The sequence below is a fragment of the Morus notabilis genome, unplaced genomic scaffold, assembly GCF_000414095.1.
Source record: "Morus notabilis unplaced genomic scaffold, ASM41409v2 Scaffold326, whole genome shotgun sequence".
Taxonomy (NCBI): Eukaryota; Viridiplantae; Streptophyta; class Magnoliopsida; order Rosales; family Moraceae; genus Morus; species Morus notabilis.
The window spans coordinates 150,092-169,898 of record NW_010364880.1 but is presented as its reverse complement, the minus strand read 5'-3'; the positions used below and the strand labels follow the sequence as shown (position 1 = coordinate 169,898).

The window sequence follows — 19,807 nt, the reverse complement described above, 5'->3', positions numbered from 1 at the left end:
AGATTTGAGAGAATACCAGAGGTAGGGGCATTCTCCGGCGGTAAAAGGCGGCGCCGCCGGTGAACTTTGGCCGGCAACGTTTCCTCGTGACTGCCCAACGAAGGAGGGGATTTAGCTCCTCCTTTTCAAACGTTTTTTCTTTTAATTTGAGAGAAAAGAAGAAGGGCATTTAAGAAATACATATTTTTTCATTTAATGAGAGGCCTACTCATTAAAACTTTCTATTTTGGAGCCTACTCATTAAACACATTACACATTTTAAGCCTATTTTTCAAAAAGACCCAGTTAAAAGGCCGTGTCGGGTGTAAATGCGAAAACGTTCAGAGGTGGAGGCCAGTGATTTTCAGCAAGGACAAAGATGACCAATGAGATGCATCTAGACTAATTTTTGAACAGTTTAAGCGTGTTTGTACGTGCGCTCTTCGACTAGCAAAACAATTTCGGGTAAATGTCGTACATAGGCTTCCGGGGAGGGTTACCGCCTCTAGATTGAACTTTTGTCCCAACCAAGAATGAGCAGACCACTTTATACTCACATAGCCGTTTATAATGCGAGATATCATGTTTTGTGCGGATCCTTGAAACTGTGCTCGAAGGTCAAGAGTTCAATATTAACAAAGTGTTGACATTTGCCTACACGAGAAAAATGCGTGAACAAGAGCAAAATTGTGGTTCAAGCGGGGAAAGAAACAAACCAAAACAATGTGGGGCAAAAAACTCTTCATCGTTCTTCTCAAAAGAAAAAAAAAATGTTGTTCTCCAGTCACAATAAGAAGTCAACTTGATATCCAGATACAACATGCGAAGGAATGCAAATCATACATCAAATGAAAGTTAGAACAATAAGAAATCAAAGACCCTCAAAAAAACGAACATGATCTTCGAAATTCTCCCCATGTCGGATTTTGGCCAGTGATCCGTCTTCTTCAACCTATGAGCAAGCGTCATACAAATTTCAAGAAGTTAGTACATCCGAACTGCAACTATAAACAAATATTGCTAATGTAGAAAGGTTGTATGACATTTTTACTACTCCAATTATAATGATTTTTTTTCTAAATCGGGGAGCCAAAATTTCAAAGGTAAACATTTTCCTATAACGTGAAAAACAATGCACTGACAAAGTGTACGAATTTGTGAGAGTACCCAGTTCCTATAAATCACCAAACTACCTCTAAAATTTATAGTTGGAAGACCTATCACAAGTCGAAAATTTCTCAATTTTAAACAATGCTGTGCCCATGCGACGTAATTAAACATTATTTTGCAGTAAGATTCTTATACCCAGTATTCTGGAGGACGCATCTTGAGGTTATAAGTTGAAGCCATGCTCATGCAGTAAGCACCCGCATCATGAACAACCAAACCAGCCCCCTGAAAAGTGAAATAGAACTCAGAAGCCAAAAATGAAAGAAACCCGAGGATAATAAAAGATTCAAAACTTCAGATTTCGGAAGACTGATCATCATCTTTTCTTCTTAACAGCACAAAGTCGAGCAAATTGTTTTCAATGAGTCAAAGGTTGTAGCCAAGTATAGTTGGATAAGACCAACGGCTTAGTTACCTTGGCCGGAGATGCAAGTTGTCTTTCCTTCCCCAAGAAATCAGCAGACTCGCAGACAGGGCCGACGACGTCAAAAGTTGAGATATCAGCATCAGGCAGTGGCGGAGCAACCAGCTCGATGTGCTGTGACCAAATGCCACAAGGGAATAGGAGGAGAGTAAAACAAGTTTGAAAGAATGACGTTTTTGCCACATGTCAATTATATGGTCACTGGCTCTTATAAAAAGTGACGCAAGAAGCTAAGAAATGAGTTTGGAACCTTACCTGATAAGCATCATAAAGGCTAGGACGGATTAGTTCAGCCATGCTGCCGTCGATGACAATAAAGTTTTTGGTTCCATTGGTTTTAACACCTGTAACCCGATTAACCAAGCAGCAAGTATTTGCAATAAGTGATCTCCCAGGTTCAATGATGAGATTAAGATCTCTTGAAAGAACCAGTTCCCGAACCTAAACCAACATCAATGTTAAAATGTCGAAAGGGACTTTATAAAGGTCAAACCTCAGAAGAAATAATTGGTTCTCTTCATTATATATATATATATGTATATATATATGCCATCATTCAGCGAACTGCAAGAGAAAAAGTTTTCATAGTCTTTCAACTGTTCAAAATTACCAAATCATCCATAAATGTGTAAATTATGTACTCCAGATTCAGGGGAAGAATACGTCAGAAAGAATCCTTACTGTATTAATGAGATCTCTGGGTGTCGGAAGGACAGCACCAGAATGATAATAATCTATCCCAAGTCCACCTCCAATATTCAAGTAATTAACTTCAAAACCTTGAGCCCGAATTTCGTCAATATAGTTAACCATAAGAACTGCAGCATCTCTGAATATGTCCACCTAAGAATATTAAATGAATGATCAATGTAAAAATAAAGAATTTGTATGTTATTTCTTACAAAATCTAGGATACAAAAGAGGTAAATATCTCTAGAAGAACCAGGCTAAATTAGTATTGGGAACCTAGTCACTGTATCTTTTTTTTTTATTGGGAATTGCAAATTGTTGATACTCATGAGCATTGAGCTTGTAAACTGTCTCATTTATCAGCAGAAATCTCCAGAGTTGCTAATTTACCTTAGTAATGGTGGATCCAAGATGACAATGGGCCCCAACAAGTTTCAGCTCTTCAGGGTGTGCCTTCACAGCGTCAAGAAACCATTGCAGCTTCTCATTTCTAATACCAAATTTGGAGTTCTTATTCCCAGTGGCGACGTAAGGATGAACCTGAGAAAAGAATTCACAGATAATCACTGGTACCGATGTAGAGATGGTTCGACATTAGTGCCAACTCTAGTGGCTGTCCTATGCAATGAGGAATAGGAGTTGCACTTAAAAGCATACGCTGTAATGGTTTACGGTTACAACATTATCGTAGTCGTGGACCAGTGGCGCAGGAAAAGTGGCAGTTGCAACTTGCAACAAGGCTACGCATATATTGGGACTCTAGTAAAGATGCTAATGATGTAAATTATGCTTCTTTAAACATGAAACTGAAAAGCAATGGTCTCACCGAGGAAAACTGTAAAAGATAAAAGGAGGGAGAGAGGTTGGAAAGAAGCAAACAACGGTATTCAATTTTCAACAGTTCAGTACAGTCAAGCTAATCTATACTTTCAGTTGTGAACAGTTTATCTCTTTAGAAACTATAACCGAAATTTAGAAATGGTCAGTGGTTACACTAGAGACAATATTTAAAGTTCATTTTGGTCTACATATAATAATGTACAAATCAAAGCCATCACAACTGAAGATCTATCAAGAAACTGCCTTTCATGGAGTAACAGCTCAAGCATCATAACCTAGCCGATAAATAAACCTACTCCACCACAAACAAGGGATCAAGGATATAATATGATGGGGCATGCATACCTGAGGGTCCACATCCGGGTTGATCCGGAGTAGGACATTAACCTTCTTCCCAGCAATTCTTGCAGCAGCTACAATATTTTCAAGGTCGAATTCACTATCAACATTGACAAAAACACCTTCTTGCGCAGCCAGAACCAAATCCTCCAACAACTTGCCATTCCCATTAAAGATACATCTGCCAAACCCATTAAACCAAAGCAAAACATCAAATCAAGCTTAAAAAAAGAACATGGTTAATTTGCACACCAAAGCAAAGTCAATTCACAGGCCAAGATTCGAGGCCCGCATTAATGCCAAAAACTGATTGGAAAAGTAGAAAAAAGTTACTTCACTCAAGAGATGGTCCTTTTGGCATTACTTATGCTTATGCTTTAGTAAAAGTTATGGCTTTCCATTTTTTTTTTTAATTTTTTTTTATTATCAGAAAAACACCTTTATTGATAAGGAATCAATTACAGGAGAAAGACGATAAGGTATCCTCATTGAAGCAAAAACAGCAACAGAAAAAAAAAAACACTATGGCTTTCCAGTTAGTATTCCGAACCATAATTTCAAAACTTCTTAATGCAATAAAAATGATATTTAAATTTTATAATAAGCAATAAAAAAAAACCTATAAATAAAGTTCATACTTACAAGCTTCCAAAGTTTCTTAGAAAAAAAGTCACTTATTAAGAAGTCACATTTTGCATAACTGAAAACTCTTCTAAACAACTATCAAATACTTTGAAAAGCAGCTTTTTAACTAAGAAAGCAGCTTTAGAAACCATGAAACCCAAAAATAACGACAAGAAACACATCTAATCTCCGCTAGGCAAAAACACAAACACGTGGTTTGCGCAACATAATTTACCTGGTGGGATCAAACCCAGCAAGAAGAGCCAACCTCAGCTCATTCCCACTAACAAGAACAGCCCCACAACCAAGCTTCCTCAAATGCTCCAAAATCTTCAGATTATTATTCGCCTTAATGGCGTACCCAATAATGGAGCTCAAACCTTCCAAAGCCTCCTTATAGGCCTCAACATTTCTGGTAATCTGAGGCTTGCTGTAGAGATAGAAAGGCCGTCTCTCGACGGAATCCAAGACGTCCTGGACCTTGATGCCTTCGCAGAAGAGAAACCCATCCGGGGATTTGGTGAAGCAGTGCTTGAACGGCGTCGTTTGGGAAGTTTTGGCGGGGTTTTGAGAGAGGACGGCTCTGAGAGTTTGGTGGGGTTTAAGGGAAGGTTTTAGAGAGAGAAATGGGAGGTGGGAAAATGGGGTTTGGTTGAGAGGGCGAGCTAGGGTTTTGGGGAGGAATTGGTAGTGAGAGAGGTGGGATTGTGTAGCCGCCATTGATGAACAAGACTACAAGAGAGTGAGCTTAGAAGAACTGCAAAGGCAAGATTATAAGTAGATCATAGGGTACAAGTATTGTTGACTAAGGCGTTTAGTTGGCTTTTTTAATTCGAATTGAGACGAGAATTTTTTATTTTAATAAAAAAATTAAATATGATTAATTTTTATTATAATAAAATTTAAATTTATAAACGGGCCCAAAAGTTTAAAAAACCAGACAATATAAACGTGGTAGAGGAAAAATAATTAATTAATTAACACAAAAATGCTAATGATAATGCCGTTTGGCCAAGAATAGACTGATGTGTTCTTCTCTCTCTCTATTTTTTTTTCTTTAAGTGGAAATTGCATTCTAAATCAAGTTAGTATAAACATTAATTCAAATACAAATCATAACGTATTTAGCGACTCAACCTCGATATTAAAACAAAACCACCAATAAAATTGATTGAAGCGCTCAAGAAGGTAATATGTGTATTGAGTTTCAATAAGAAGAAAGCAAAGAGGCACATAACTAATTGAGCACGAAAATGACTCTTTGCAATATAATACTATAGTAGGTAAATAATCCGATCTATCAAAATTAAGAGACTAAAAGTACTAAGGCCGAACACAACACCACAAAGTGTAAAAACTTGCAGACTAAACGAGACGACTATGCTAGAAAGTGGAGAGACCACCTCTGTTATTACAATAAAGAACCAAAACACAACAGGAACAAACTAACACTACATGGCGGAAACATCAACGCCTTTACTTGACAAACACAAAACTTAGAATAAAATGGTAAAGCCCAAACGACATGACAGGACCTCCGATAACAAATCGACCAACATTGAGGATGCGCAAAGGAGCCACAACACAACAAGCGAGTCGACGAAACATCAGAAAATAGTCAAGTCTCCAACTCATGAGATCTGCAATGTCGCTCACCACCACCGATGAAGGAGTGCGCCTTGCCCACGCTGGAGCACCAACACTCCCCTAATTTGCGATAAGAAAAACAAGGCGACCATCGTCTTCTCCGCCATATCCAACTACCAAACCGGATTGAAGCTCCTTCAAACGGAAAGCCATGTTGAGAGGGCCAAACCACGAAGGGTTCAGAGGCACCGGTGCAAGGACGTCCCCTAAAAAAAGAAAAAACTGACGCAAATCATTTGTCCCTTTTTCATATTCCTCTCTTAGTCCTCTAATCATTTCTGAACACCTCATTAAATAAGCCAACTCATTCTTAACAAATTTCTCTATCTATTTCTGAACACCTCATTAAATAAGCGAACTCATTCTTAATGAATTTCTCATATTTGGCTCCAAACACCGCTAAATAAAAAAGATAAAAATATTTGCTTTGATCCCTTCACGCTCAATTATTGGTTAAAGCACAATAATTTTATTCAAATTAAGTAATCTATATTCTCAGCAAAAAAAAAAAAAAAAAGAAAAAGGAAAAATAATTATTATTTGAAATAGCTCCTAAAACTTGTTTTAGCTTTTGAACCCACTCTTAATCTGTGTAATTATCATTTTCTAATAATTAATCTATCTGAATCTCATGTGAGATGAGACGACAGTTGTGTTGGTCACAATTATCCTTATTACACAGTTGTTTCATTCTCTTAAATTTTGCGTGTCACAATGTTATTTTCTTAATGGGCAGTATTCATGTTTTCCATTATAAATATACAAACGCGAAGTGCTCTTTCAATTATTTAAGAAGCAAAATAAGGCCAGAGACGCATAAACACAACTAAGATCATTAGTGGAGCACCACTCCTACAAAAAATTGACTTTAACTTGTCATGTTAAACGAGAAGAAATAAATAAACAAATTGACTAATTAAAACCAACTAAATTGACTCTCTCTTGTCCAAAATCCAACAACTAATTAAAACCCAACACCAATACATGAGTCACTTTTTCCACAACTTAAAAATAAATAATCACTTCAATCAAACCCACCATGACAAAGTGCAGGTCAAAATGAACCTATGAAAATTCGTTTCTTTAATAGGTCTATTTCACTGGGATAATATTTCTAAACTTTATAACAGGTTAAAAACACTGCTCTAAAAGAAAAGTTACGTGAAATTGATAGAATGTTTTAAAGATCTTGGTATTTTTTTTTTTTTCACATTCTATTGTCTTTTAATAAATAATTGAAATTTTTATGGATCGCCATAATTTTGACAATGATTAGTGAAAATTAAAGACTTTATACAATCTCATAATTACATCCAACTTATCTTAAAATTACAATACAATCAATCTTTTTCTAATCATGTTATGGATGCAACTTATCACGTGTTAGATGATACACAAATCAATCCTCAAGATTTGAAATGTATTTTGAGACACAGCAACAATTTTTATTGGGAGAGATTGAAGTAAATAACAGATTTATAGTAAATAATTGAAGTAAATAGTAGATTTAAAAACTGTTTGAAATAAATAGCAGTTTAATGCGTAAATGTTTTTTTTACGACTTGTAAAAAGATTTTTTTTCAACGTAAATTTTCTTTTTACGATTGATAAAAAGATTTATTTTCACAAAAATAAAATTACCAACTTATAAGGCTTCCAAATACATTTTTGACAACTATATAAAGTTGTACTGCTGTAGCGTGAAGAGGTGGTGGCAAGTATAAGGAAGTTGGTTACTACTTGGTTTAGATATTTCCAAAGAAAGCAGGTAAACCGTTGGATAAGTTGGTCAGCTTTGATGAGAAAAAAATAGTAATAATTAATAATAAAGAATAATAGTTTGTAGGGAGTGGCTTGCATATCTCATTAATCACAACAAACTAAATTGTAATAATTAATAATAAAGAATAATAGTTTGTAGGGAGTGGCTTGCATATCGCATTAATCACAACAACCTGCTCTTTTTCCTGCCAATACAAACTTGTAAACTGATTCCTCTTAACCTGATGAAGACCTTGTCAAAATGACATAAGCAAACAAAATCATCTCTGATTTTGTCTACCTTTCCTTTTTTTAACTCTTTTTTTTTTCGTTTCACTAAAATTAGACATGTCATCTTCGTTGTCCCAAGGCAGGCCAACAGAGTTGAGAGATTAACACGGAAAATATATATTTCCTGCCTCTTTCTCTCTTCACCTTTCCTACATTCTTGTCAAAAGGTATTGTTCTTCTTTCCTTGATATTTTCCCATTTTTATTCTGAATCTTCAATTCTTGACATGTTTTAGCATCTGGGTTGTGTCGACTTTGTTGTGTTATGTAGTACATTTCTTTGTTCGTGGTTTGGTTTTTCAGACTTTTTTTTTTTTTGGTTTGTTGTATGGTTTTAGGTGTACAAGGCGTATCATATCCCCATAGAGGGGCTTTTGGTTTGGAAAGAACAAACTTTTGAGGAGATTAATAATGTGTGACACAATGTCTGGACCTCTTGATCGACACACCAAAACAGGTATAAACGTCTTTCAAGAATTGCATGTTTTGTTTGCGTTTATCATTCCTAAATGTTGAACTTTGGTTGAAAATAGTTTTTGATTGTGTAATGTGAATTTTCGCGAAATTGATTTTTTTGAGGATAGGAGTTGGATTTTCTCTTTTATAGGATCATGCATAAAAAGCTCAGTAGCATAAAAGAACTGAAATCTTTAAAGTGCAAGCTTTTCTTTTGGCCATATAATTAGATATTATGTAGCAAGTACATGTATTTCTTTGGTATACCAAATAGACATGCCTTTGTTGATTTCTTTTTCTAGTTGGTATAATTACCTGAGACAAAATAATCTTGAAAGTGTGGAACATTTGATTTTGATCTACTTTTTTTTTTCCTTTGTTTGCCATGATCATATTTCTTTAGAATTCCTCGTATTCTTGTTTCTTGAAGGGAATGTATAGATCTCATTTGTAGTTTTGCTCTGTATATTGTTTATGGAAAGCATTTTTGGTATTTTGTCAAAATTGTGTTGGCAAGGAAAGTTATTTTGATTGATATGTGTAGGTGTTGAAGAACACTCAGAGGATGAGAAGAAAACGAGGCTTGGATCGCTCAAGAAGAAGGCGATCAATGCCTCCACCAAGTTTAGGAATTCATTGACAAAGAGAGGACGGAGGAACAGCCGTGTTATGTCCGTCAGTTTTGAGGATGAAATTGATGCCGAGGAGTTGCAAGCTGTGGATGCGTTTCGCCAGGAGCTTATCCTGGAAGAGCTACTGCCCTCTAAACATGATGATCATCATATGATGCTAAGGTCAAATATAATATTTCTCATGATTCATATGGAATCTTCAATCCAAAGAAATTAATGATTGACTGATGAAGATAATATGATGCTATGGTCATATTTTTTTCTCATACTTCATGTGGGATCTTTAATAAATCTGAAATGATTGGCTGATGATTATCATATGATATTAAAGATATAGTTTTTCTCATACTTCACATGGGAATTTTCAATAAATGTGAAATGATCGACTGATGGTCATCACATGATGCTAAGACCAAACCATTCTCACACTTCATATGGTATATTCATTTGAAATGTAGTGACTTTCTGATGATCAATGATGCTAAGGTGTTACATATATATATATATATATATATATGTATATATACACGCACATATATACATATATATGTGTTATATGGGGAATTTCAATAACAATGAAATGATTGGCTATCCATGTAATTACTATGAACGACGTGATTCTTGATTATGCAGATTCTTAAGGGCCAGGAAATTTGACATTGAGAAGACAAAACAAATGTGGGCTGATATGCTGCAGTGGAGGAAGGAATTTGGTGCTGACACTATCATGGAGGTAATGCTGTAGTTCTTAAATCGAAACCCGCCATTTTATTGCCAGGTTCCTTATCTTGATGTTGTATATGTGTCTGACTTTTTTCCTTCTGCTTATTTTGTCAAAGGACTTCGAATTCAAGGAAATAGATGAAGTCCTAAAATACTATCCACAAGGACACCATGGAGTTGACAAGGATGGCCGACCAGTGTACATCGAAAGACTTGGTCAAGTCGATCCTAACAAGCTCATGCAAGTCACAACAATGGACTGCTATGTCAAGTACCATGTTCGGGAATTCGAGCGAACCTTCGTTGTCAAGTTCCCTGCCTGTTCTATAGCAGCAAAGAAGCACATTGATCAGAGCACTACTATTTTGGATGTGCAAGGAGTGGTATGTTGGGATCTTTACATTTCAAAAGAAGATTGTATTTTTAAAGTTAAAAATAGTTTTAGTTGCTTACTAAAGGGTTACTCTTACGCTTATAAAGGGGCTTAAGAATTTCAACAAAGCTGCAAGGGATCTGATCCAGCGCCTCCAGAAGATTGATGGCGACAATTATCCTGAGGTACTCTTTTTTATTCTCTAAACTCAGATTTAAATCCACATTTTATTTTTTTCTTGGTTTTCTTTTTCTTTTTCATATTTCTTATGAATGATCTCTTGTTTACAACAGACCTTGAACCGCATGTTCATCATCAATGCTGGTTCTGGATTTAGGCTCTTATGGAACACAGTTAAATCATTCCTTGACCCGAAGACCACTTCAAAAATCCATGTAAGCATTTTCTATCTATTGACCTTGAACTAATGGAGTTTTTTTTTTTTTTTTTGTTTTTTGGTTATAATGGATATGGTTATTTTAATGGTGCTAAATAAACTGTTGCAATTATGAACCAGGTTCTTGGTAACAAATACCAGAGTAAGTTGCTTGAGATTATTGATGCTAGGTAAGTTCTCCACTTGGCTTTCTCAAAGTCCTTTAGATTACTTTTAAGTTCTCTCCTAATGAAGTTTGTGATGTAGATGAATTTAAGTTTACTAAAATATTGTCACAAAATGTTGCTTTGTTGTTCCACAATTATACCAGTGAACTGCCAGAGTTTTTGGGTGGTACTTGCACTTGTGCAGACAAGGGCGGATGCATGCGCTCCGATAAGGGTCCGTGGAACGATCCAGAAATACTCAAGGTGACTTGATACTAATCCTATTATTGTTAATTTTGATATTTCATCAGTTTTACTGGACAATATGAATCATGCATGTATCATTTCGTTGATCTAGATGGTTCAAAATGGTGAGGGCAAATGCTCAGGGAGAACATTATCAGGCATTGAGGAGAAGACAATCTCTGAGGATGACAAGGCATGCCCAAAGGCACTTACTTCATGGCATAATTTTTCCTTTTCTTTTTTCGCTTTTGATTGGGGATCTCTCTTTCAACTTTCATTTGTCCACTAACTTTTATACTCGTCATTTTCAACTTTTGTTTGGGAAAACATGAAGAGATGCAATTCTTTCAACTCAGAAACAAGTACAGATGCTTCAGATGTGCAATGTCTCTCTTCAAGATTTCCAAGGGAATATCTGGATAATCCAAAACTCTCTCCTGTTCCTGAAGTGTGTTCCTCACTTTCTTGTCAAGTCATGGAATATGTCACTAATTTATAAGACCTGTAACATCTTAAATTTTGGCAACACATAATGAAACTTTATTCTGTTCATGAAAAAAATATATATATATTCTTTCATTCTTCTGACCACCATTTCCAAACATAGAGATCACGCTTCTTCTCTTCTTTGTTGTGTTCACTTATCAACACTCGTTGCAGGCCTCTCCAGTGACCAAGATTTACAAGTACGACAACTTTGTACCCATGGTTGATAAGGTTGTGGATGCATCTTGGCAAAAAGCAGCACTACAAAACGAAAAATACAACCTCACTAAAGGTACAATGACCTTTCACCAATGCAATTTCTCTCTTCGGAACTTTCATTAAAGTACCTTCTTTCTCTTCTGAATCCCCAGATGTTTTCTCCATTAACCACGCCTTCAAGACTCCTGAAGGTGTAAGCAACCAGTTGTTTTCCGGGATTGTGACCTTTGTGATGGGAATCGTTGCCATGATCCGCTTGACACGGAACATGCCGAGGAAAATAACTGAAGCAGCAGTCTATGGCAGCCCCATCTACTACAATGACATGATGATCAAAAGCCACCACCAGTTGCCTGCACCTGCTATGATCTCCCATGCTGACTACATGACCATGATGAAGCGCATGGCTGAACTCGAAGAGAAAGTCACTATTCTGAGCATGAAACCAACAGTCATGCCAGCTGAGACAGAGGGAATGCTAAACGCCGCTATCGGAAGGGTCAGCGCCCTAGAACAAGAGCTATCATCAACCAAGAAGGTAATGACTAATTCTGACTTACTGACTTCAAAGCGTAAATTAGAATCTAAAGAGAAAAATAACGCATTTTTTGTACTACACGGTTAAAAAATCATGTAATGTTAAAAGGGGGGTCATGAAGATTGTAAAGAAGTCTGTTTTCGTAGCATTGTTAGGTAGACAAAGGAAAATATACTAATGTGTTTGTTCTTTTTTTCTTCTTTGTGTAGGCACTTGAAGATGCTCTTTTTAGACAAGAGGAGCTTGTGGCCTACCTTGAGAAGAAAAAGAAGAAGAAGACGAAGGTATGTTGCTACATATGTCGAAGTTTACTTTTGCCAGTTTTAATTTTGTCTATATCGAACTTACAATAATGCGCTTTTCACCTTGCAGTTTTTTGGAATTCTGTGATTGCGGAAACCATTCTGTTGGTGAGTGATAGGCGTTGGAAGCTATCAAATGAAATTGCAAAAGAATACTAGTGCTCCAATTTTCATTGAAGTTGGTGGCGATGTTGAATTTCAGCCCCACTAATGGCTTTTTTTCTTTTTTAAATGCTTCAGTCTCTATTTGCCTTTGTTTAATTAATACTCGAGTTAAAAACTTCTGTACATTATTACTATTGTTATACAGTGTGCCCTTCCTTCACAAGTGTGTATATTTTGAGTTATATTTAGCATCATTTTAGTTTAGCAAGGATTCTAGGGGGCCTAATCCAATGCAACAATGTGACATTCCTCTCTTTTGGCACTTTATGAATGTCAAAAAATTATTCAGGACTACAATTTAAATTGGAAACTATATCTGAATGCTGCTACACATGTAGAAAGAGAAGCAAAAACCAAGAGAGAAAATGTCGATAATATATTTTATATATATTCTTAGTAGATATGAAAAGCTCTTGGTTATGATGTGTCCTCGTGTTCACTCTTTCAAAACATCACAGGGCAAGGAAATATACAAAACAAACTGCACAATTGTTCGAGTTTGAGAAAGGACCCGATACACATTTTGTCACAAGAAAGGTCAGGAATCCTCTCATTGGCTTAGTTCACATCATTTAGGATGATGGTGACATAATGTAAGATCAAGGCCGGGTTTGTCACACTCACTAAAATGACATTAAGAAACAGCACAAATGAACCTTTTTGTGGTCTCCCCTCCATCCGTAAACCACTTCACCAGCAAGTCTTCTTTTTCTGATGGCAAAAGAGAGCAGGCATAATCTCAGCCATAAATTTTCATTTATAGACCATAAATGGAGAACTACACACAAAGAGAGAGAGTATCTTCTACTTACCCGGAGCCTAGCTTCTTCTTGTCTGTCTATGTACGCAAGCAGTTCTTCTTGCCTCATTAAAGCTTCATAAAGAGCCTGCACCGGGAGCACATTCAAACACAGTGAGACAACCAAAAAAAAAATCCCATCACAGCCAAGAGAATGCAGAGAAATAAACTTGCAAAAGATAAGACTTGTAACAAAATTATGCCGGGACTCAAAGCAGACAACATCACATTGTATTAAAAAAAGATGCATAAACCAGTGATTTCTGTCATAGTTACACAAAGGGAAGAGGCTTACGATGAAAAGTTTACTGCCAAACAACATGATACGCATGAAACATTTCCTAATTTTCTAGGTCCTCTCACCACATTGTATTAAAAAAAGATGCATAAACCAGTGATTTCTGTCATAGTTACGCAAAGGGAAGAGGCTTATGATGAAAAGTTTACTGCCAAACAACATGATACGCATGAAACATTTCCTAATTTTCTAGGTCCTCTCACCAAATAAATAAATAAAGGGCATCAGACCTTTTTGGTAGCAATTAGCTCTGCTTCTAAAGCATCAACACGACAAACAGCGGCATTAAGCAATTCCTCTTTCTCAAAAGGCATTCGAGATGGCTTTGATTGAAGTGCATCAACCTTCTCCTCAAGCTCCCCTAGCCTTTTCACTACAGCGGAGAGTACATCTGCTTCTGTAAATGCTGGAGTTGGTGAAGGGGGACGATAGTCTTCCTTGTTTGCATCAACAGTAGACTCAGCAGTATTTTGATCACAGTTAGGCAATGTGTCAGGAAACTTTCTAATTACACGACATATCACTGAACGTAAGAAGGTGATTAAAGTCAGGAAGAATGCTGTAAGCAGAATTAAAACTTGTGCACGTAATCCTTCTGGAGCTTTTGGAGTATTGGGCAGGGGAAGTGTTCCTGAAATTCGAAAATCAATTTAATTGGAGTTTGCATCCATAAGGCATGTATAAGAAAAGATGCACGTTAGAAGCACTACAGTCGAATCAAATACCGCATTAGAAAAGATTCACTTCCACACATGATTATATGTTCAATAAAACCAATATTATTGGCTAAAGAAGTTGAATGGGATTATGCTGACCCAGATTCGATCCACATCTTACAATTAATTACATGAAAAAGAAAAAGGTTAAATACAAGAAGTTGTGAAACTACAGAGACGTTCTCCAGTTTATAGAAGTCCACCTAGTCTAGGAAGTAGGAACTACTCTAAATTGCTGAAAATCTATTTATCTCCAAATACAGCATCATTAATAACTGCTTAAGTCTCCACAAACCACCCGTTGCACAGTAAATTAGCACAATCAGTAATGACCGAGTCCTTTTTGTAATAATCTTTTAAGACATGAAATCTACTATAACTAGCGTGTGGTATATATATAATCTAGTATGTTTTAATAGTAAGACATGTGAGTAATGGGGGTATGCAAAGTTGTGAAAGACTTATAAAATTATAGGTAATGTATTATAGATGTTTCCCAGTCTAATGTTGAGTAGGTAGAGTCAAAATTCTCATAGCAAAGTGTCATATTTAGGTAATTAGACTAGTGTAACTTATTTTTAGAATTAATCCTAGGTTTTCATTGTAAAAGACAAAATGTAAATTATAAACGCCATGAGTATTAATCTGTAGACAAAAGCAAACTTAAAACAAAAGAAATTCAACATATGGCTTAAAGAAATATGAATAAAAATAAATAATAAAAAAAACCTTGTGGCAGTCAAACTCGTAATCTATGACAGACCATTTAACTGTCATCAAGAAGGGCCTATAGACAAATTCATATAGTAAATAAATAATATAGATAAATAAATAAAATAAAAGAGATGAGGAAAATGAAAAATTAAATTCATAAGGGCAACCTTTGGAAGACTGTGATCGTTGAAGGGACACATGCTTCTTCCATTCTGCATCAACGGCTTTGTCAACCATGGGTACATATTCATCATAACCAGCAAAGTGGACAGCATAGCTTGACTTTCCAACTACCTTAGCCTGCATATTCGCGAAAGAACATTAAAAATAATGAAGAATCACCAGAACAGTAGTCTAAGAAGAAACATCTTCCCAGATGGCCTTTATAAAAGTACATTCTTTAAGTTTCTCAGCGTATGTTTAAAACATCATATCATGATAAGCATAAAACAAGAATATCAAATTTGCAACCAAGAAACAGAAACACAAAAATTCCTGAAACAAGGCAGAAGACACTCATATAAACCATGACTATTTTCAACCCACACTGAACAAATTTTCTAAAAATGCTTTTAAGAAGTTTCGAGATATGCTGATACCAAAAAAGGACCAAAGGAATAGGGAAAACGGCACAGTTTTCAGTGATGTAAATCAACATCTGAATGGTAATTGGTAATAAATAATAATCACAAAATAAAAACTGAACTTACTTCTTCACGAACAGGAGTCAACCGGAGATGTGAATAACTCTTTGTCGCTTTAGGGGAAGCAATATCTTCAGCTTCAGAGCCTGACTCAGCGGTAGATGTATCACTACCTTTTACCTGCTTGAATGCATAGAAAAATAACAGATGTAACCACCAATAAAAAAACTGAAATGACTAGAAATTTGCTCCATTTTAAAACAAGCTGATGATAATTTACAAAGTTTTTACCATTGGGTAATGTGGTTTAGCATAGGCAATAACCTTCCCCTCGCTGTTCAAAACTTTGAAAATCTGCCGGGCACGCCGTGCTTCACCATTAAGAACCATCTGTACCAAAGTGCATATGCAAGTATCGGTTTTAACAAACAAAAAGAGCAACTGGTCTAACAAGTTCGTCATAAAATTATAACACAAAAAAAAATATTTAATCCGGTGTAACCTTCAATATTTCTGGGTTCTTCCATGGACCCTTATCAGATCGAAGGCAGCCTCCCTGATCTGCACAGGTACAGTTACCACCTAGAAATACTGGCAACTCACTGCAAAATTTACAGAATTTTAATACCATTTAACACAACTATTCGACGAAACATATGAAAGAAAATGTTAAATTCCGCAGCAATTGAACTAAAAATAAAATAATAGAACAACTATATGTATAATTGGATCCTATTACCTGGCATCAATAATTTCAAGCAATTTGTTCTGGTATTTGTTCCCAAGAACCTAAAAAGTTCCCCAAAAAAAAGCCTTAATACAAGATGCAAGTGAACAGAGCAAGATTAAATGACTTTTCCAAGACAAACAAAAACAAATAAATAAATAAATAATAAATTTTGCATACATGAATTTTGGAGGTCGTTTTGGGATCCAGAAAAGTCTTTACAGTGTTCCAGAGCAGCCTAAATCCAGGACCAGCATTGATGATAAACATTTGGCACAGAGTCTGTATCAACAAAAGGACAAACTTCATACTCATACAGAAACACATAATATCCAGTGCCCATAATTAACATAGTCTAGATACTACAAAAACTAACACAATAGAGATAACATACCTCAGGGTAATTGTCACCATCAATCTTCTGCAAACGCATAATCAGTTCCCTTGCAGACTTTGTAAAATTCTTTAAGCCCTAATAACAAAATGTTGGGAAGAATGAGTAAACAGAAATTTGTACTCTAATCGTAGAAAATATGCTTAACTTATACTAGGAAAGATTAGTATGGGCAACATACCACGCCTTGAACATCTAATATTGTAGTGCTTGAATCTATGTGTCTCTTTGCAGCAATTGTGCAAGCTGGAAACTTTATCGCAAAGCTTTTCTCAAATTCTTGAACATGGTATTTTACATATCGGTCCATAGTTGTAACTTGCATTAGTTTATTGGGATCCACTTTTCCCAATCTTTCAATATAGATGGGTCTTCCCTCCTTATCCACACCATGATGCCCATGAGGGTAATACTTAAGAACTTCATTCAACTCTTTGAACTCAAAATCCTGAGAGAAACATAGCAATGACTGAGCCAATGACACAACACATAATCAAAGCGGGGCAAATTCAGAAAATCTTTCCAGCTGCATTACCTCCATAATAGTGTCAGCACTAAAGTCCTTCCTCCATTGAAGCATATCAGACCACATATGCTTTGCTTTCTCAATATCAAACTTCCTTGCCTTTAAGAACCTGTATGTTATATAATCCTTAAGGACATTACATTATAAACTATAGCAAACTAAAATTTTTTGTATTACTTTTTTGAACTCAATAAACATACAGGAATAATTTGTTCGCACAAATATGTTGTCAAAAAAGAAGCAATAATGAGAACCTCAACATCATATGATAGTCATCATGTCTTTCAGGCAGTAATTCATCCAACATTAGTGCTTGTCGAAATGCATCAACGGCCTGTAGCTCTTCGGCATCTCGAACATCCTCAATGGAGACAGAGCTTACTCGCCCATCACTTTTTCGTCTACTGCTCTTTTTCTTGAGAGAATGCTTAAACTTAGTAGATGCATTTATCGCTTTCTTTTTCAGAGATCCAATTCTAGTTCTCCTCTCATCCTCAGAGTTTTCAAAGTCAGACTTCCTTTCTCTTCTCTCATCACTACCAGAGAACCCTTCAAAGCCTGTCACAAAACAACATTGCCAATAGTTACAAATACTTACAGATAATACATAAATCCTAGAACGATATATCAATATAGGCATCAAACTTGTCAAGAATTGAGCTTCCAGACAAACTACGTGTTTAAATAATGCAGTTGCAAGTCTCAAACTTCAAAGATCATATAGTGCCTTGTTGTCAGCTTGAATGCCACATCAAAATGAATGAAACCATGGGAGGTAAATTTCTTTGTCCTAAACAAACAGTTGGCTTTGCTTCTATAAGAGCCGGATGAAGCTAGTATCTTATATGGAGTCATTCGTGAATAGATAATTATTAATGCAATGCATAATGGGAACTTAATATAGTGGCATTTCACAGAGACATGCAAATTATCTCAGAAAATGAAAATAAGAAACAAAACAAAAAAAAAAAAACTATGCGGCTAAAAGAAGAATGCTGAAAAAAAAAAAAGAATGGCGTAATCAAGTTATAGCTTAAGATTGTCGTATGCCTATTAGCAAATCAAGGAATCAACCTCATAGACTCGTACAACAGTGTATGATGCATAATAACCACAATAAGAAAACTGGATTTTAGTAACTGGGTTTTAGTATTTTGCCATCATACACTCCAACCCAAATAAAGTTTTTAAATAACACACAGATTTTGAGGAAAATTGTGTCAGAAGACTCAGAATATGTAATATCTGTTAAACATGAAAGATTCTTTATGTGTGCTCTATCGACAGAACAAAATCTAGAGCTCACAGAGGAACTTCTAGGGGCATTCTAGAGTTTGAATAGCTTCCAAAACGTCAATAAACACAATCATAGAACAATAGAGGCCATTAAAATTCCCTTAGTTGCTTCAGTAGGCAACTGGATTCAACTGATGATTATAATCGCATCTTCCAAAATGGATTTGTTTTATCATTAAATGACTAAAAATTATTTATTAAAGATGCATCAACAGTCAAACAGATTACCTTTGAATAACTAAAAATTATTTACAAAAGATGCAATAACTAAAAATAACATATTTTCAAAATCCAGGAAAATTACAATGACCTAAAACCAAAGAACAATAATTTACAAAGAAACGAACTCAAACTTTTCTTTTCTTTTTCTTGTTCTATTTCCTTTTCCTCAGCTCAGTTTTCTCGGCACCAAACAAAAACCCTAGAACCAGAAAAAATACCACAAACACAGCCACACGGAAACCTATCACACAAGCATTGCACCAAACACCAAAACAGAAAAAGAGCAAAGAACACTCACATGGCCTCGCAAACCGGTCCAAAGGGCCCGACATTCTCGTCCGAAGCGCAGAAACCGAGGCAACCTCTACTCCGATCAGGGAAATCGCCGAGCATCAAACAATGCACCTACATAAACCACCCACATTCCGATCAGAAACCCTAGAAACCGCAAAATCGAACCACGAAACTCCAAAAAAAAAATCCCGAAAAAAATCACAAAAAAAATCCGTCGTGGATCGTCGCGAATCACGAGGAAGATCGGCTCACATTAATGGCGACAAACGGATCCACAGAGCTCTTCTGTAACGGATCGACAGAAGAGCATTTAAGGTGAAAAGAAATAAATTAAAAAATAATTTAGGCCGATTTTGCGACGGCGATAGTGTAGAGAGAGAGAAGAGAGAGAGAGTAGAAAAGGGTTATAAGTTTGGGGGAGCTAGGAATGGGGAAGGTGTGGGACCCAGCGTATGGTTGATAGGACACGTGTCGAAAGTAGAGGGAGTGGGTGCACTGAACGAGGAATTTGCCGGCGGTAGGTTAATTAAACTGTAACGGTGGACTTAGCTAGTATGTATTTATGGGAATGGTGTGTACCCAATTTTTTTTTCAGCAAAAAAATATTGGGTAATCATTTGGTTCACTGCGGTAAGGAGTAACGCATTTTACGCCAACCCTCTCAATGTGCACGTGGTCAGTTAAGACAGATTGACAATTTTTTAAAAAAAAAAAAGAAAAAAAATTTAAG

General features: G+C 36.0%; 3 protein-coding genes across 3 annotated transcripts; 1 reads left to right on the top strand and 2 right to left on the bottom strand.

Moving 5' to 3' along the window:
• Window positions 1–705: 705 nt before the first annotated feature.
• Window positions 706–4,856, bottom strand: LOC21392107 (diaminopimelate decarboxylase 2, chloroplastic). Its single transcript, XM_024171485.1, has 8 exons — window positions 4,302–4,856; window positions 3,449–3,623; window positions 2,654–2,803; window positions 2,255–2,416; window positions 1,829–2,014; window positions 1,565–1,687; window positions 1,285–1,374; window positions 706–931 (listed from the first exon to the last, which is right to left on the bottom strand). The coding sequence occupies exons 1-8, from the start codon at window positions 4,784–4,786 to the stop codon at window positions 851–853; spliced, it is 1,452 nt and encodes a 483-aa protein (XP_024027253.1). The 5' UTR covers window positions 4,787–4,856; the 3' UTR covers window positions 706–850.
• Window positions 4,857–7,867: 3,011 nt separating this feature from the next.
• On the top strand, window positions 7,868–12,382 carry LOC21392106 (phosphatidylinositol/phosphatidylcholine transfer protein SFH3). The gene is made up of 14 exons (XM_024171481.1): window positions 7,868–7,932; window positions 8,103–8,221; window positions 8,765–9,014; window positions 9,486–9,585; window positions 9,692–9,958; window positions 10,056–10,133; window positions 10,242–10,343; window positions 10,466–10,515; window positions 10,656–10,755; window positions 10,850–10,934; window positions 11,408–11,515; window positions 11,595–11,980; window positions 12,190–12,264; window positions 12,353–12,382. Exons 2-14 carry the CDS (start codon window positions 8,176–8,178, stop codon window positions 12,368–12,370), a joined length of 1,665 nt encoding a protein of 554 aa, XP_024027249.1. The 5' UTR covers window positions 7,868–7,932; window positions 8,103–8,175; the 3' UTR covers window positions 12,371–12,382.
• A 431-nt stretch (window positions 12,383–12,813) lies between these two features.
• LOC21392105 (phosphatidylinositol/phosphatidylcholine transfer protein SFH8) lies at window positions 12,814–19,452 on the bottom strand. Its single transcript, XM_024171480.1, has 15 exons — window positions 19,330–19,452; window positions 19,082–19,188; window positions 17,520–17,823; window positions 17,275–17,374; window positions 16,921–17,187; window positions 16,740–16,817; window positions 16,526–16,627; window positions 16,358–16,407; window positions 16,121–16,220; window positions 15,910–16,008; window positions 15,685–15,798; window positions 15,142–15,274; window positions 13,775–14,175; window positions 13,260–13,334; window positions 12,814–13,158 (listed from the first exon to the last, which is right to left on the bottom strand). The coding sequence occupies exons 2-15, from the start codon at window positions 19,113–19,115 to the stop codon at window positions 13,138–13,140; spliced, it is 1,878 nt and encodes a 625-aa protein (XP_024027248.1). The 5' UTR covers window positions 19,116–19,188; window positions 19,330–19,452; the 3' UTR covers window positions 12,814–13,137.
• Between the last annotated feature and the right edge of the window lie 355 nt (window positions 19,453–19,807).

Coding starts and splice junctions, on each gene's coding strand:
- LOC21392107 (XM_024171485.1), bottom strand. CDS start 4,786: ATGGCGGCTACACAATCCCACCTCTCTCACTACCAATTCCTCCCCAAA. Junction 2,804..3,448: donor ACCCGGATGTGGACCCTCAG/GTATGCATGCCC, acceptor TTCTTTTCTCAG/GTTCATCCTTACGTCGCCAC. Junction 932..1,284: donor TGCGTCCTCCAGAATACTGG/GTATAAGAATCT, acceptor GCTTGCTCATAG/GTTGAAGAAGACGGATCACT.
- LOC21392106 (XM_024171481.1), top strand. CDS start 8,176: ATGTGTGACACAATGTCTGGACCTCTTGATCGACACACCAAAACAG. Junction 9,959..10,055: donor TTTTGGATGTGCAAGGAGTG/GTATGTTGGGAT, acceptor ACGCTTATAAAG/GGGCTTAAGAATTTCAACAA. Junction 11,981..12,189: donor AGCTATCATCAACCAAGAAG/GTAATGACTAAT, acceptor TTCTTTGTGTAG/GCACTTGAAGATGCTCTTTT.
- LOC21392105 (XM_024171480.1), bottom strand. CDS start 19,115: ATGTCGGGCCCTTTGGACCGGTTTGCGAGGCCAT. Junction 17,188..17,274: donor GTGCTGACACTATTATGGAG/GTAATGCAGCTG, acceptor TGTTTCTCTCAG/GATTTTGAGTTCAAAGAGTT. Junction 14,176..15,141: donor ACGATCACAGTCTTCCAAAG/GTTGCCCTTATG, acceptor TTCGAATTTCAG/GAACACTTCCCCTGCCCAAT.